General features: G+C 34.9%; 3 protein-coding genes across 3 annotated transcripts; 1 reads left to right on the top strand and 2 right to left on the bottom strand.

Annotated features, from left to right (window-relative positions):
- Nucleotides 1-627: 627 nt before the first annotated feature.
- Nucleotides 628-11229, bottom strand: LOC149735139 (uncharacterized). The gene is made up of 10 exons (XM_089880051.1): nt 10985-11229; nt 10489-10669; nt 9938-10078; nt 9355-9479; nt 8073-8179; nt 7615-7746; nt 6780-6924; nt 2129-2313; nt 1472-1675; nt 628-1285 (listed from the first exon to the last, which is right to left on the bottom strand). The coding sequence occupies exons 1-10, from the start codon at nt 11100-11102 to the stop codon at nt 1211-1213; spliced, it is 1413 nt and encodes a 470-aa protein (XP_089736177.1). The 5' UTR covers nt 11103-11229; the 3' UTR covers nt 628-1210.
- A 696-nt stretch (nt 11230-11925) lies between these two features.
- Nucleotides 11926-13771, top strand: LOC149735138 (uncharacterized). Its single transcript, XM_089880053.1, has 5 exons — nt 11926-12139; nt 12199-12340; nt 12580-12740; nt 12867-13042; nt 13392-13771. Exons 1-5 carry the CDS (start codon nt 12045-12047, stop codon nt 13559-13561), a joined length of 744 nt encoding a protein of 247 aa, XP_089736179.1. The 5' UTR covers nt 11926-12044; the 3' UTR covers nt 13562-13771.
- LOC149735137 (sorting nexin-4-like) lies at nt 13584-16225 on the bottom strand. The gene is made up of 4 exons (XM_089880052.1): nt 16105-16225; nt 15178-15827; nt 14630-14921; nt 13584-14293 (listed from the first exon to the last, which is right to left on the bottom strand). Exons 2-4 carry the CDS (start codon nt 15786-15788, stop codon nt 13880-13882), a joined length of 1317 nt encoding a protein of 438 aa, XP_089736178.1. The 5' UTR covers nt 15789-15827; nt 16105-16225; the 3' UTR covers nt 13584-13879.
- Between the last annotated feature and the right edge of the window lie 443 nt (nt 16226-16668).

Below are 16668 nucleotides of genomic sequence, written 5' to 3'. Positions count from 1 at the left end.
ACCTCATGCTTACTGTCTAGTTAAAAAAAATTAGCTTCTTTTTGTACACTTCATACTTCTAAAGTATTCTCGACCTAAAATTCATACATATTTCCTATTTAACAAACTCAGTTATAATATTGTGGGGTGAATGTATGTAAATACAGTCACAGTTTTAATCTATGCTCTTTTTCATACACTTGTACAGTATATTCTAATGATGGACCTTGTGGTTTAGTCTGATCTTTTTTAGTTAGGTATGAACCACAACATGGCATAAACAACGGTATTTTATTTCATTATCTTTACAAAAAACAAAACAATTTCCTAATTTACTTTAAACAAAGCCAGTAATAATAGCACCAGCTTTTTAAACAGACGAAGAAATTAACCAAAAGAAGATTAAAAGTTTAAGTTAAAGTGCAGTAAGCACTCCGAAGATGCATGGGCCAATATGATATCAAAAACTTTACAAGTAATTTAATTAAACAAAAATAGTTACAATTCAGATTATAAATTTGCACGGAAAATTAAATGTTATGTGCATTAAACTTCTGTCATAAAACACAAATTTGGTCAGTTTCAATACTAACATAACAGCATATATGTATATGTGACACAATTGTTTTTTTCTATTTTTTCCTTTCGTTTTCAAACCTTAAAACTTCACTGAGATGGTTTTAGTTTTTAAACTGAAACATTTGAAATGAAGATATTTTTGTGTCATATATAATAAATGGGCTGTAGTGTTTGTATTAATATTTCAGACTGTCTTGATTTGAAAAAATGATGAAATGTTTAATTAAGTGATATTTGTTAATTAAACATTAAATAAATTGGAATGTTTAATTATTTGAAAACAGGTTCTATTTTTAAACAAAAGTGTTAAATTTTTTTTAGTAATTTATAACTTTTGGTAAAAATAGAATCCATGCGAAAAAATTCAACATTTTTTGTAATTTTTAAACCAGGAATAACACAGATTATATGATTAGGTTATCTAAATACATCACAAACATTACATTATGACATAAACAAAGCATCACAAGTTGTATTATGATGTCAATAAATTTCAAAATAGTTATCTGTGATGTCACAGTGCAGTTTGTGAGATAACTTTGTGAAATAGAACCCAAACAAATGTCTTTATTTTGAGATAATGGACTTGATGTATAAACATGATGACATCATAGAACCGTACCTTCATGACATCACAATGTCCATTATGACATCACACACCAATAATGTGAAACACTCTTGGTATTATCTCAACGGCACTAAAGGTTAACAGCGTGTACACGATCACCTGAAACAGAACACTCGTGTTATAACTTGACAGTAAGTATAAAGTTGTTACTGTTAGGAACTGCTAGAAAAACATTACAAAAAATAAAATAATTAATAAAAAATCGCCTACAAAGTTGCATACCAATTGTAAAGAGGTACAAAGAGTATGAAACAAAATTAAAGCAGTAAACATTAAATAACGGACCTGTATTGGAACATCAGCGTCCCAAACAGCTTTCCCTCGGGAAGCGAGGCTAAGTACGGTGTTGCATATCATCATCCAGCTAAACCATGATCGAGGTGTGACATCATCAACTGATGACATCATCTCATCGGTTGTGACATCACTATGACACGATGATGTCGTCGAAGCGTCATCTTCATCCTCGTCTAGCTTTGTGTGAGGCTTCTGTGATGTCATGATGTGTTTATATGATGTCATAATAGTGGCTACGATGAGATCCGAATCACTAATGATATTATAGACACTCAATAATAGAGATTTTATTCTGTAAGGGTGACTTCAGAGACATAATAGCCCAGATTGTCATTGTTTTTATAACTTTTTAATCCTAGATAAGGCATGCATTATCTTAAACTTAATTTTCACTTATTATTGAATGCAGTGCACAAAATTTGGAAAAGTTATTATAACAAGTTGACAAGTCATGGCAGTGTATGCGGCATTTAGGTCAGAATTGGCCCATTACCTATACTTGTTATTATATTGTTTGTAGAAAAATAGAAGTATTTGGTACTTGGTGGTTTATCATTTATAAGGGCCACTTATCAAGCGCCTATGATAATAGACACCATGTCCATGCATATAATAAATAAACACTATGTAGTGGCACTTTCTTACCTTCATTCTCATCTTTATAGGTGGTATCATGAACTCTGATGTGTAATGTTTGCCGTGCGGTGGTAATGTCTTCCTATACTGTGTGCTACTATATGTTGACACCCCTGCAAACTTGTACATGCTGAGTACAACTGTCTTGATCACAATCTTGGGAACTATCTTCATTATTCCAACACAAACGCCACCTGTGATGTAACAATGGTTAGTTGTGATGTCATAGTATGTAGGTATTTGTTGTAGTATAGCTAGAATTAGTGTAAAAAAAACAAAGAAATATCCACACCATGCGTTGTTCAGCGTAGATATTTTTTGTTTATCCTTTTAAGTTGTGTTCACACTACAGTGTAGCTCGCCTCGGTGTAAAAAGAACAAACAAAGAAATATCTACACCATGCGTTGTTCAGCGTAGGTCAGCGTAGATATTTCTTTGTTTGTTCCTTTAAGCGGTGTTTACACTACAGTGTAGCTCGCCTCGGTGTATTAAAGAATAAACAAAGAAATATCTGCACTCTGCGTTGTTCAGCGCAGGTCAGTGTAGAGAATAGATATTTCTTAGTATATTGTTTAGAAACTAGAGTTAAACAGATAGAATTAAACAGACATTAATTTATAAAATAATCATATTTCTATTAAAAAACATTTGCTTGCAAATATCAAATTGTAGTTTTTGTAAAGTTGTAAAACCAATAAAGGAAACCTTAAATCAAATCAAGTGATTGCGTAAATAGAAAGACAAATCCAAAGTACAATTGGCAATAAATGCTGTGTTTGCAATTATGTTCGACCAAAGTCCACTGATATTTTGCAACTGTGTGGTTTTTTAGCCTTCAGGCCACTTGCGAGTTTATTTATGGCAACAAATGCTATTACAACATCACAAACAAAGTTATATAATTGTTGATCTACTTTGATTGTATTTGAATAAGGGATGAATAATGCCAGTTATTGATGGAATTTATAAGAAAAAGAAACATTTGGATTCATTTTTGCCACATACACGACAGGACCCTTACTTAGTAAGATTGTGATACATTATGGCAACAAAGATAAAAGTGTTGATCTAATTGAATGGGGTTGTATTTGAAGAGAATAACCACACTAGTTATTTTTAAATATCATATTCTTTACTAAGTGCTACTAAATAGACATCAAACAAAAATCAAGTCCCACTTATGATGTAGAAAAGATATATTTTTTGCAATAACCAACATCATTAGTCTTTTATTTAAATAGAATCTTGGTGTGTGTTATCTCAAATAATAACTGGATTCGATTTTTGTTCTTGCTGTACATTTAGTAGCACTTGGTGTATTCTGTTATGATGCAACGAGAATCATCTAACAATATGAGTGCTTGGTTATGGCCAGATTCACAGAACATATCATAGTTAATTGTTGTTCCCAATAAAGATATCATGCAACATCTATACAAACTCTCCCAGATTTTTTTTATAATTTTCACATAAAATAGGTTAACCACAGATTTAACCAGCAATAGTAATCTACTATCAAGGTAATTGATATTTGAAGACCATTCACAGCAAACAATGCTATTTGTCATGTAATTAATACCTTTGTGTAAATATAGCATGACCTATATTTTGTAACAAGATGGCTACCAAAGTAATTGGCCAACTCTAGTCTAGTCTGTTCTAATCATCAAATATCTGGCATTCCAGACTATAAGACTTTACCCTTACGAATCCTACAGTGAGGCAAGCCATGGGACCTAGGCCAGAGTTGGTCCATTACCCCAACATTGTATATGCACATTCTATTCTATATGGGTAAGGTCCTACAGTGAGGCACGCCATGGGACCATGGATTTAGACCAGAGTTGTCCCATTACCCCAACATTGTATATGCACATTCTATTCTATATGGGTGAGGTTCTACAGTAAGGCACGCCATGGGACCTGGGATTTAGGCCAGAGTTGTCCAATTACCCAAACAAATAACAATGCCAATCCATAGTTTCTAGTATTTGAAACTAGTTTCTTTTAAAACAACTAAGTTTTTTCAAATAAAATATAAAAGCTGAGATTACTAGAATTCCTTAAATTTCTTCATTATGACATCACACTAAAAAAAACATGAAATGTGGTTTATAATTCATGGTGATTGAATATCTTCATGGGTTACCTTGCATTAATTCTAAGTATTATAATTTACACTACAGCGTAGCTTGCCTCGGTGTAAAAAGAACAAACAAAAAATATCTACACCCAGCGTTGTTCAGCGCAGGTCAGCGTAGATATTCCTTTGTTTTTTTTATTAAGCGGCAATGGTACTTCAGTGTAGCTTCTAGCTTGCATCGGTGTTAAACAGGCAAAAGTCACACCATCTCATATGATTGATGGTTATTCAATAATAAGCTTTGTGATCTATGGTAAGTTGATTATCATAACACGTTTTTGAGACAATCCGAGTACTATGACATCATAATCACACATAATGTCAGCAATGACATAAACACAAGCCAAATAATTTAACATGATTCACTTGAAACAATATATTGAATTTAACAAACAAAACATATAGTAGGGTGGGGAAAACGGGACACATGTAGCACATAATATCCAAATATCCTGATTGTATTTTAACAATGAACAACGGTCTATGGAAGTCGTGAGGATACGGTTTTATAATTCTTTGAATGTTCTTTGTTTAGTACCAAATGGGACGAGAAAATAAAATGAAAATGTGTTCCATCTACCCCACCCTACAATAATATGTGAGCCCATTAAGATATGCAACCAATTTAAAGGGCCTAAACACACCCCACGTCACTTTTATTTTTTATGGTAAATTCATAAAGCGACCGTTTTATTGATTCCAAAAATACTTTGCTTATTAAAATTGGTCCAGTATAGGCGGAGATATTCGTCCTCAAACAGTGATCTCTAGCGCTATCTTTTTTTTACTACGAGCTCCGTGATTGTGACGTAGGAACGTACTAGTCACGTGACTGATTCATTCGTAAAAGCGAAACCTGCGTTTTTTTTGTGCTTTTTTGCGTTTTTTTTGTTCTCTCGTTTTTCGCTAAAAAACACTGCCTCTCGCCTTTCTGAATGAGAGCGGCCACGCTTCAACAATTTTGTGACGTGTTTGTCACGTGTGTAGTACACTTCTCAATTTTTTTCGCCACGCAACTTTCAAATCAGTTTTTTGAATTTCACGGTGTTTGAGCTGGAATATCTTTGGTTATACAGAACCGATTAAAACAAGTAAGGTGTCGTTGGAATTAGAAAAACACACTCTATCGATTAAAGCGAAGTACATTTGGGGTGTGTTTAGGCCCTTTAAAGTTACATCTTTTGGCAAATAATATAACATAAGTCACTCACAGAACAACGAGATTTATCTTTGCATGGCGGGGCAACAGCAGTCGTCGCATAGAAATGTTTAGACACATTTTAATTAACAGCAGGATATAGGACAAGATAGAAGGAAACAGCAACCTAGTACTTCCTTGTGATGTAACAAGAGAACAAAGAAAGGCTATGACATCATAATTCATCAAAACAACAAGCAATTTCTCCCTACTCAAGTAATCTGTAAGGATTAATTATTGTGGCCATGTAGTATGGTATTGGTATTACATATAACAGTACTGTTAATGCAATGTGTATTCAATAACAGAACTGCCAAATATACATCACTGTAACTTACTAAACCCTATCCGACGCCATAAAGGTATTGTTAGAGGTTTCCAAGGACCAAGGTGAAATGTAAACCCAATGTTTAACAGATTTTACCTAGAGCCGAAAATGTTTGAAAACTATAAGTGTAACTGTATTTTAACAATGTCACCCCAGATTTTACCCTGCTGTTAGGTGTCAATACAAACAAGCAGAGCCAAAGTATATTGCATTCACCACATTAATCAATGAGGTTCCCTATGTTTGACAACTATGAGTGTAACTGTATTTTAATAATGTCACCCCAGATTTTACCCTGCTGTTAGGTGTCTATACAAACAAACAGAGCCAAAGTATATTGCATTCACCACATTAATCAATGAGGTTCCCTATGTTTGACAACTATGAGTGTAACTGTATTTTAACAATGTCACCCCAGATTTTACCCTGCTGTTAGGTGTCTATACAAACAAGCAGAGCCAAAGTATATTGCATTCACCACATTAATCAATGAGGTTTCCTATGTTTGACAACTATGAGTGTAACTGTATTTAACAATGTCACCCCAGATTTTACCCTGCTGTTAGGTGTCTATACAAACAAGCAGAGCCAAAGTATATTGCATTCACCACATTAATCAATGAGGTTTCCTATGTTTGACAACTATGAGTGTAACTGTATTTAACAATGTCACCCCAGATTTTACCCTGCTGTTAGGTGTCTATACAAACAAGCAGAGCCAAAGTATATTGCATTCACCACATTAATCAATGAGGTTCCCTATGTTTGACAACTATGAGTGTAACTGTATTTTTACAATGTCACCCCAGATTTTACCCTGCTGTTAGGTGTCTATACAAACAAGCAGAGCCAAAGTATATTGCATTCACCACATTAATCAATGAGGTTCCCTATGTTACAATATAATGCACAAATAAGCAACATGTCATGTCCCTATAATGACAATGAAACGAAACAAAATAATAGAAAGAAACAGCATGTCCCACTTACCCACTACAATCCTGCATAAAGCAAGTTGCATAAACGTAGCGAGATTAATATCCGGTTGCGTTTCGAGCAACGCTGACATTCCAAGAAAACGAGATCTCTGGCTTCGTCCAAGAATGATACCCGACATTACCCCAACCAATATACACTGTGGAGTAAAAAATATCCCTATTTATATTTCAATTATTTAATTATGTAGTTAAAACGCTACTGACTGGTGACTGAAAGTAATATATACTTTAGGAAATAGGAGGTTAAAAGTTAGATAAACAGGTTAGAAAAACATGAGATCCCATTCGTTTATGGAAATGCTGGTTTTATTTAAAAGGTTGCACAAAATCCATCATGTTTTACAGTTTATATTTAAGATACTTATTACACATACTTACTGTTAATTCATGTTTAGAATATAGTTTGAACTACAAACCATTCCATCTTATTTTACTTAACAATACAATTACTTTAGCCCAGCCTTTCCAATATATAATATAAATGTATTTTGTTTGACTTAAGTGAGGTACTTGGCAGACACTTTGATATTGTGCTGAATAAACCTTAAATACCTTAAACAATTTGGGCTCAGAGGAAATATAATGGAGTTAAAGCTATATTGAGTGAAGAAACCAATTATATTTAAATGTATTTCATATTTTGAAAAGTAGCAACAAAACAATAAGCTCGAACTGCACTTCTCTTCACAGGTGTTATTGAGATACAGATATGCAGATACAGTTGTAGCACATTGATTTAATTTCCAGGTTATATTACAAGCCTCACTATTGAACCTCACTCATATAGAACACACAAACATTTACCCAAAACACCATAGACATCTTACCGTATCAACGAACGAAGGGTTACCAGGTTCAGCCACCGGGTGGAGACAAAGCATGAACAAGAGAAACAAGATAAGTTGAATCTGAGGCTCCAGTCGTTGCTGGCTGATGTAAAAATCAACGTAATCGTCAACCTGTGTGTGATGGTGGTTTAATGGGCGTGGTATGGTTTACGCTGCCTGTTTTATTGAGTGTTGGTCAGTGAGGTAACTCTGGTTTGAATCCCATTTTTTCCAACATTATGTATTGGCTAATATGACATTATAGGTTTTATTAACCAAGTTTTAGGCCTGAAACAAGATTTTACCTTGTAGGCTGTCTACACAAATGAGCAGAGCCAAAGTAAACCTTAACTTTATGGATGATGTGAGCTTGTAAGGTTTTAAATAAGTAAAATCAATCTACATATAAATCTATACACTAGAACGTTAACACAGAAAATATTACAGAAACAACAAACCTGCATCCACAATGAAAGCACCAATACACCAACTATTCCCCCACATACAATATCAGCTGGACTATGCACACCAAGATATAATCGACTCAGTAAAACTCCAAATGACCCTGGATGTTATAAATATACTTGTTAACTACTGTCTCAAAAATACTATATGTATAAATATATGAGCTACTGGCACAGCCATAAAAATGCTAGTGGTGTTAGTGTCTGGGGTGGGAATAAGGGATCATAAGACTTTGCAGCAAATTTTATGCCTATATGATTTATGTATATAATTCCTAGTTCTCTAAGGTATTTTGCAGTTAGACCTCAACTATATAGAATAGAACAGTGCATTCACCACATTAATCAATTAGAATCCCTATACAAATATTAGGTGTAACTGTATTTTAACAATGTCATCCCAGCTTTAACCGTGCTGTTAGATGTCTATACAAACAAGCAGAGCCAAAGTATATTGCATTCTCCACATTAATCAATGAGGTTCCCTATGTTTGACAACTATGAGTGTAACTGTATTTTAACAATGTCACCCCAGATTTTACCCTGCTGTTAGGTGTCTATACAAATAAGCAGAGCCAAAGTATATTGCATTCTCCACATTAATCAATGAGGTTCCCTATGTTTGACAACTATGAGTCTAACTGTATTTTTACAATGTCACCCCAGATTTTACCCTGCTGTTAGGTGTCTATACAAACAAGCAGAGCCAAAGTATATTGCATTCTCCACATTAATCAAGGAGGTTCCCTATGTTTGACAACTATGAGTGTAACTGTATTTTAACAATGTCACCCCAGATCTTACCCTGCTGTTAGATGTCTATACAAACAAGCAGAGCCAAAGTATATTGCATTCACCACATTAATTTATGAATGTATGTGAATGAATGTAACTTACTTTATCCTCGCGTGGCCGGAAAACGACAGTCCTTATCACAAGGGTTTAACACCTCGTGCCAGCTTACGAGTTACTATGTATGTTACTTTGTGGGTGAATATTTTTTAGATTTTTGCATTTTTTTATGTATGGCTGATAATTTGGACAACCCATTAGTGACCACTGGGTTGGAGCAGTTGTCGTTAAGTGTCTTGCCCAAGGACACAATCATACGCCCACAATGTTAGCAGCGACGAGCCTTGAACCCATTACCTAATGGTTACAGACAGGCGTGCTAACCACTACACCACGGCGCAGGATTTATGAGGTTCCCTATGCAACAAACATTGTAACTTCACTTTACAAACAGATTATTTTACATAGTAATATAAAAACTCACATAAAACAATAAGTGTGCATACAACTCCCATCTCAATTGTAGATAACTCATAATGAACTTTTGAATACAACCAAATGTACCAAGGCATTATAACTCCTAAAAGCGAATGGTGGCTTGGTAGGGCCCTGTGGAATCATAAGGGATATATATACATATTAATGTTAAGAATTACATCATTATTTATATAGCGTGTGTTGGACGGTGGGCAGTGGGCAAGTGTAACTGCATTTTACATGAGGTTACCAATGAGATTACCAATGTTAATCTATTGTATGAATTCGAATGTGAATGTTAATCAAAGGAGGTTACCAATGAGATTACCAATGTTAATCTATTGTATGAATTCGAATGTGAATGTTAATCAAAGGAGGTTACCAATGAGATTACCAATGTTAATCTATCGTATGAATTCGAATGTGAATGTTAATCAAAGGAGGTTACCAATGTTTGACCATAAGTGTAACTGCATTTTACTAAATTAAACCAGAAAATAAATGATTGATCCTAGACTTTCCTATACCAAGACAGTATAGCCTACAGTGAAGGCCCTACACATTAAAATAGCAACAAAATCCCCACTTACCAGTCATAGGCCTTTTCCAATGGTATAACAGGTGGTCTGGGAGGCCGTGGTAAACATAATAAGGTTTTTAAATATCCTGTTGTGTAGAAACCAATGCCCATTAATATTCCAAATAGTCGGCCAAGCCTTGCGTCGAAAATCCTGAAAGCAAGGAATGTTATAACATAATATAATACACAAGATACACATCTTATTTTGTATAGCATAATCTAATACACAAGATACACATGCTGTTTTGTATAGCATAATCTAATACACAAGATACACATCTTATTTTGTATAGCATAATCTAATACACAAGATACACATCTTATTTTGTATAGCATAATATAATACACAAGATACACATGTTATTTCATTATGTTCATGTTATTTTGTATGTATTTGGTTTTCATAAACTTTATGCTCAAAGTTGGGTAATATACGGGTGTATTTTATACACCAGATACACATGGTGTATTTATACATGAAAAAACTTTATGCTCACTGGCATGTATCAGGGGTTATTGACAGAACGAAAGGCCTTGTTTACAAACAATATTCAAACTAACCAGCTGAGAAGTAGAAACAGGATCGTGTAGAAATCCTCTGTTCCAAGAAAACTGAGCATTTTCATAAAGTAAGTCAAGTAAGGTCTCCTGTGTTCTTGTATAGTAAGGAGAACTGGAGTTCCAACTAAAATTCCATCGAGTAATTTGTGACGAAACCACCGCCCTCCTACTCCAAAGTTGTCTGAAAAAATTGTTGGATAAAAAACTAATTTATCCTTGTGTGGCTAGTAGTTATTACATGGTTATTCTGTTTCATGCTTGCACCACGTATGTAACTTTGTGGGTGATTGTTTTTTGTAAGGCTGACAATTTGGAAAACCCATAGTGACCACTGGGTTAAGGCAACTGCCGCCAAGTGTCTTGCCCAACGACACATACCCCTACAATGGTAGCAGCGACGAGCCTTGAACCCACATTCCCCAGTTACAATTTTAAACGCTCTAACCACAGCGTCACAACACTGTAAACATTCTTTAAATAAATAGTTAAAACTCACCAATAGGTGCATGAACATAAGTGTCGCAATGTTTCCCTTTAGAAGTTGATTCACAATTTTCCGCGTTCTGTTTTTGTAAATCATCATCTAATGATGACGCCCCACTTCTTAAAGACATCTTACAAGGCAAATAATTTCCTAGTTTATTAATAAAACACTAGATAGTGAGAAATATAACAGCGGCAAGTGCCTCTACTTATTTCATTGCACAAAACCTAAGTAGGAAACACTGTTAAAAATTGAATTATAATAAGTTAATAACTGAAATTCGTTTTTGAATGATTTTTACTTAGATTCTGTTCATATAATACATATGGGGGGTGCTGGTGAAGAATCCTCCCCCCACCTTATTTGCTAACCCCTACTAACCATCAACCTCTAACACTTTCCACCAGCCTATTCCGCTATGTACTGGAGGATTCTTTACTAATGCCTCCATATGTTTAACGGTTAATTAAACATAGCTTTATAAGTCTAGCTTTTAAACCTGTATTAAGTTTTAAGCCTAAACACGAAACCGTAACATGTTTTCGCACGTCTCACCCTTTGTTCTTGTGATACAAAGGAATTATTACACTGTCCATAAACTGCACGAAAGCATACATTAATAAATCCCTTATATTACTAAAAATACATTTTACATACATATTACTGCGGTGTACTGTGCACTCATTTAGTCACCGGCAGTTCTCGCGGAAAAACTCGACTGGGCAGTGACCTACATACCTACAACATGCGTCACTCGCGCCATTTACGTTTAAAATGAAAAAGGCAACATCGGCCGATTAAAAAGATTGATTGACGTTAAAGCGCAACAGAAAAATGCAAGATTGAAACATCTCTAGAGAGTTAATTTCTATTCTAGAATATTTTTCCGCCATTTTAAACATTTTACCGCCAAATTCAATCTATTTTGTGATGTAACAATTACCTGAATTCTACTAATTTAGGCCATTTTTTGACCCGCTGTATTTTAGCTTTGTGCAGTTAGAATGTGACATGTGTTCATTATAAGTTACTAAAACTTGCTTAAACATCAAGAAATAGCAACGTCAGAACAATGTCCACAACGAATTCCGCTCCTAATTTAGTTTTAGAAGGTACAGGGCGTTTTGGAAGAGACATTAACGAGTCTATAAAAGAAGTAGCTGCGAAGTATGTATATATACTATATATAGACGTCCAAAAGATTCTAAAATTTGTATTTTACCAAGGTTGACTAACCTTGACCAACGAATAGCAACTTTAAATGAGCAATTCGACAACCTGCAAGTTTTAGCAAATGACGTAGCGGAGAAATATGAAAAAACAGCAAGCAGACCTGATTCGTATTTAGACAGAAAATCTTTGTTTCAGGTTTAGATTCTTAACCCATATATCTGTACTATACAACTATATAATACTACTTTAGATAGAAAAAGCAATAAATATTTACTAAAAATGGTTTAAAACGACTTTTTTTACGTAAAAGTAAAATACATTAAACTAAGCTTGATCTCTGCTTCTACCTAGCGGTTGTCAAATTACGACATTATAATGCGCATGCGTTTATAGGTATAAATATAACAAAACCGTGACATTGCACAATCTTTTAGACAATTTTGGACCACCGGCTTTCAACTGAAGACATTTCGTTGCTATGTCGATATATTAGATACTTGGAAAAACTAATTTTACGCAAAGTTTGGAAACTGGACTCAAAATACACAAGAATACGTTCAATACCACAGATACACAGAGAGCGGCGGAATGACTGGTAATTAACGACTTATTAACTGCTATAAAAGTAATGTCTGCTTATCCACACACTGCAATAGTTTCAGCAACTCGACTGTGGGCATGGCAGTATCAAACATATTATTTAAAACCTTATATATTACAGGGGTCTATTCCTGGCCTACAACGGTGTATGTAAAAAGTTAGGAATAACCAACAGCGGCAAGCCGGACAGCCATATCTACATACTATTTTCATTTCTACAAGACTGCCTGCCCCAACCAAAGAAAAGCAACGCTGCAAGAAGAATGAGCAATTTCCACACACACGCAATGAACCAAAGTCTGACATTATATATAATAGGCCACGATTGAAGTATAAACGAAACATATGGCATTTAAAACAAATTTTATACGCTAACGCAATCTCGTAAACTAACGGGCAAACAATGTTATTACTTTCTAAAATCACTTAACTGCTGAACATAACTCCTGAATACACAGCTGCTAAGCAAAATATGACCACTGTCTTATGAGAACGCGAGTACAAATAGCCTGGCTAAATGCACACTGTAGGCGTAGAACTGCAGACGTACCACGTTTGAAAATAGACTAAAACGTAGTGTTTTAAATTACATAAAACGTAGTGCATAACTAACAGCATCTAACATAAACTTGCTTTATCTTTTCAGACCCAAATGAGCCACTACTGCCCAAGACTGCTGGCAACTTATCTGATGAGCATGTAGCAGAGCACGCTATGTATGTTATTTCAACTGGTGTACAAGACATACATTTAGTAGAAGCTCTAACTGCATGTGTCCTTGCTGTGAAGAAATACTTTACAAAAGTTAAAACATAGATTATCTGTATAAAGACCAAAGTTACTACAACTATATTTATTATTATGTTACAATACAGATTGTTATACATATGTAATATTGCACACGTAATCAGATGATCACTTGAGTGATTTGAACTACAGTGGGATCAAAATCAGCAGCATTTGTATTGCTGTACTTACCCCACAGTGGGTGTATGGTTAGGGGGGTAAGATGGAAACCTCATTAAATGAAAGACTAGTTTCCCATAATGGCTGCAAACGGCGTTTGAATCTTTCATTAGAACTCCATTTTTAGCAATTTAATAAAAAAACCAATGTGCTTTTGGCGTTCCCAAATTAGGCCTGGTTCTCCAAAATCGCTGCGAACGGCGTTTTAATTTTCTTCCAGTAAGCGGCCCCCTCTTTGTTCATTTTAATCTGAAGAACTGCATAACTGACAAAGATCTCCCTAAGGTCCATGACCTTTCTTGTTTTAAACAACTCTACTTCTTCATCCGCTTCGTCCAAAAACTCTTTCGCGATCATGCGATGTTTTTCGAGATCCTTCTCCAGATCAGTGATGTTCGTCTCCAAGACTTCAAGCCTTGTCTCAGTAACATCTGCACCAAGCAGCCTTGCTTTTAACCCGCTGAATGAGAAGGTCTTAGGAGGGCCTGATAATAGCTGTTTCTTCTCAGTTAGAGCGTTGGCCAGTGAGCTTTCATACCATTCAACGTCGTACTGCAAGGCTTCGTGCTTCTTACATATTGTCTGTTAGAGAAACAGATATTACAAGAACAACAGGTAAAATTACAGTCAATTTAATCTTTTTACATAAATACAAATTCTGTAGGAATATCAGTAAGTTTAATCAACTAATTTACACTTAGTTTTGTTGACATTTTGTAAAACTATCTATAAAATATTGTTTTAAATACAACTTAACTTATATAAGCACCTGTGAAAAGTGGTGCAACCAATTTAAGCTTTTTGTTTTGTGGATACTTAGTAAAACCACATAGTTCAGTCAAATACTTAATTTTATTTAAAACTAAATCCATATTAAAAAATAACTCCTCCTTAAAAAATACCTAAAATATTTTCTACCTTAAGAGAATCAGCAAAATAAAGATATTCCTTTAACTGCTCAGCAATTTGGTCTTCTTCATCTATAAGATTATCAATAGATATTCCATAGGCATCAACATCAATGCTGGACTTCTGTAATGCTTCCTTTAATGGTGAGTCTTCAACCAGAGCCCATTCTTTAAAAACACGGCTGTAGTTGGAATGAATTTTGTAAATCCCATACACTCGCTCTGCTAACTTTGCACGAACTTTTAGAAGCGCTGTTGCGTTGGTTTGGAGATTGTTGGCGTAACATTTCAATTGCTCATACCTGGGAACATGGGTGTTGAGTGATTAGTTAAAAGGTGCAACCATAGGCACCAAGCTTTTAAAAACACAGGGGAGGCAGGGATACTTAGACAGGCATTCCTATGAAGCAAATTTAGCTTATTGGTTGTAATGTTTACTGATTAACGCAGTGTAGAAATTTCAGGTACGGTTACTTCTACCAAGATAATGAACTGTTAGAAACAAAAATTTTGCAAACTTTGATGGACAACAAACTTATAGTTAAAAGTCTACATTACCTCAAGTTTGGTTCTCTCACTCTCAAAGATGCGTTCACTTTCTTCAGCCAAGAATCAGCTTTGGCTTGGAACCCAGTTGCCAATAATTCCTCCCTCCAGGATTCCTCCTTTGTTATAAAATGCTTCACAATTTTATCTTTGCCCAACTTCCTATGCCCTGCTATACGGTGAAGGAAAGACTCCAGGCCTGCTCTTCTACGCTCCAGAAAATCGATGTCAAAAGTATCAGTAGCTGTTATTTTGTTCCAGATAAAATTTGCCCGCTTTTCCGGCAACGGCGGCACAATAACAGCAGGGTAAATGACGACAAGATAATTTCTGAGAAGCTCAAATTCGCTGTATCGCCGCCATAGTGATGTCACTTCCTCTATAAGTGATGACTCGGCATTTTTCGGGGTAGTTTCGATAAGATACACAACAAAGGTTTCTTGCATTTTGATTCCACTTGGTTTTGTCCGCTTTTCAGGGTCGCTGACTGTGATTTTAAACTGACTAAGTAATGTGTCTTGCATGGATTCAACATCTGGTGATTTTTCATCACTTTTTTTGGCTGGTTCGGAGATATGAACGCCTTCTTCTTCAAAAATATCATTTTCTTCAGCAGGCTCCATACTTATTTAAAACTTTTATATTTAGATCAATCTTTGCTACTATAATTGAGGAGAAAAATATAATTAAAGTTTTTATACTGTATTATTAATACGTTTTTAAAAAAGATGGACACTTCTGCTAAATTAAAGTAATTAAAAAAAAATGCGTTGCTAGTAAAAATCCTCAACCCATACGTAATAAGATAACGGCTAAATGTAACTACTAACCCATATAACCCCAAACTACCAACTGCCAGCCCAGAATGAAACGTACAACTGCTTTCGTGCTAAATCCAATAAATAATTATAAAATTGAGCTAAAGCCCAAAAAACTTACCTTATTCAAATAGAATACCTAAAGTTGCAGATTTCTCCAGTTTTGTATATAAATTTAATCTCCTATTTGCTGCTAATACGATGGCAACAGTCAAGTGACCAAATCGTTGGTAAAACGTTTTACAATACAGTCACTGGGTGGCCGTATATTAACTGATTTAATATTGGGGACCGCTTTAATGTAACATTTACGTGTTCAGTTACTGTTTTATGAATTTTAAAACAGATTTTGAAATTAAAAAAGTATTTTAAGTTTGTCAATAACAGAGGTGGTTAATTTATTTTTCATTAAACATATTTTTAAATCAAGGTAAATTATTTATCGTTTCGTAGCCAGAGTTGTGTTTCGTAACGGGGCAGTGGCAGTCGTTATAACACAGGTGTTTTGTTCCATACACCTTTCTCTTTATTAGGATCAAGAACTACCTTACTCGGGCTTTGAACCGTCACCCACTACCCATTCACAGGGTAGCTGTAACGACTCTGCCACAAGCCTTGCAAGGTACAACACACACACACACACACACACATATATATATATATTGATATTGATTCAGCAACACAA

This window comes from Ciona robusta, chromosome 6 (assembly GCF_009617815.1).
Source record: "Ciona robusta chromosome 6, ASM961781v2".
Lineage (NCBI taxonomy): Eukaryota > Metazoa > Chordata > Ascidiacea > Phlebobranchia > Cionidae > Ciona > Ciona robusta.
This window is presented reverse-complemented; position numbering and strand designations above follow the sequence as displayed.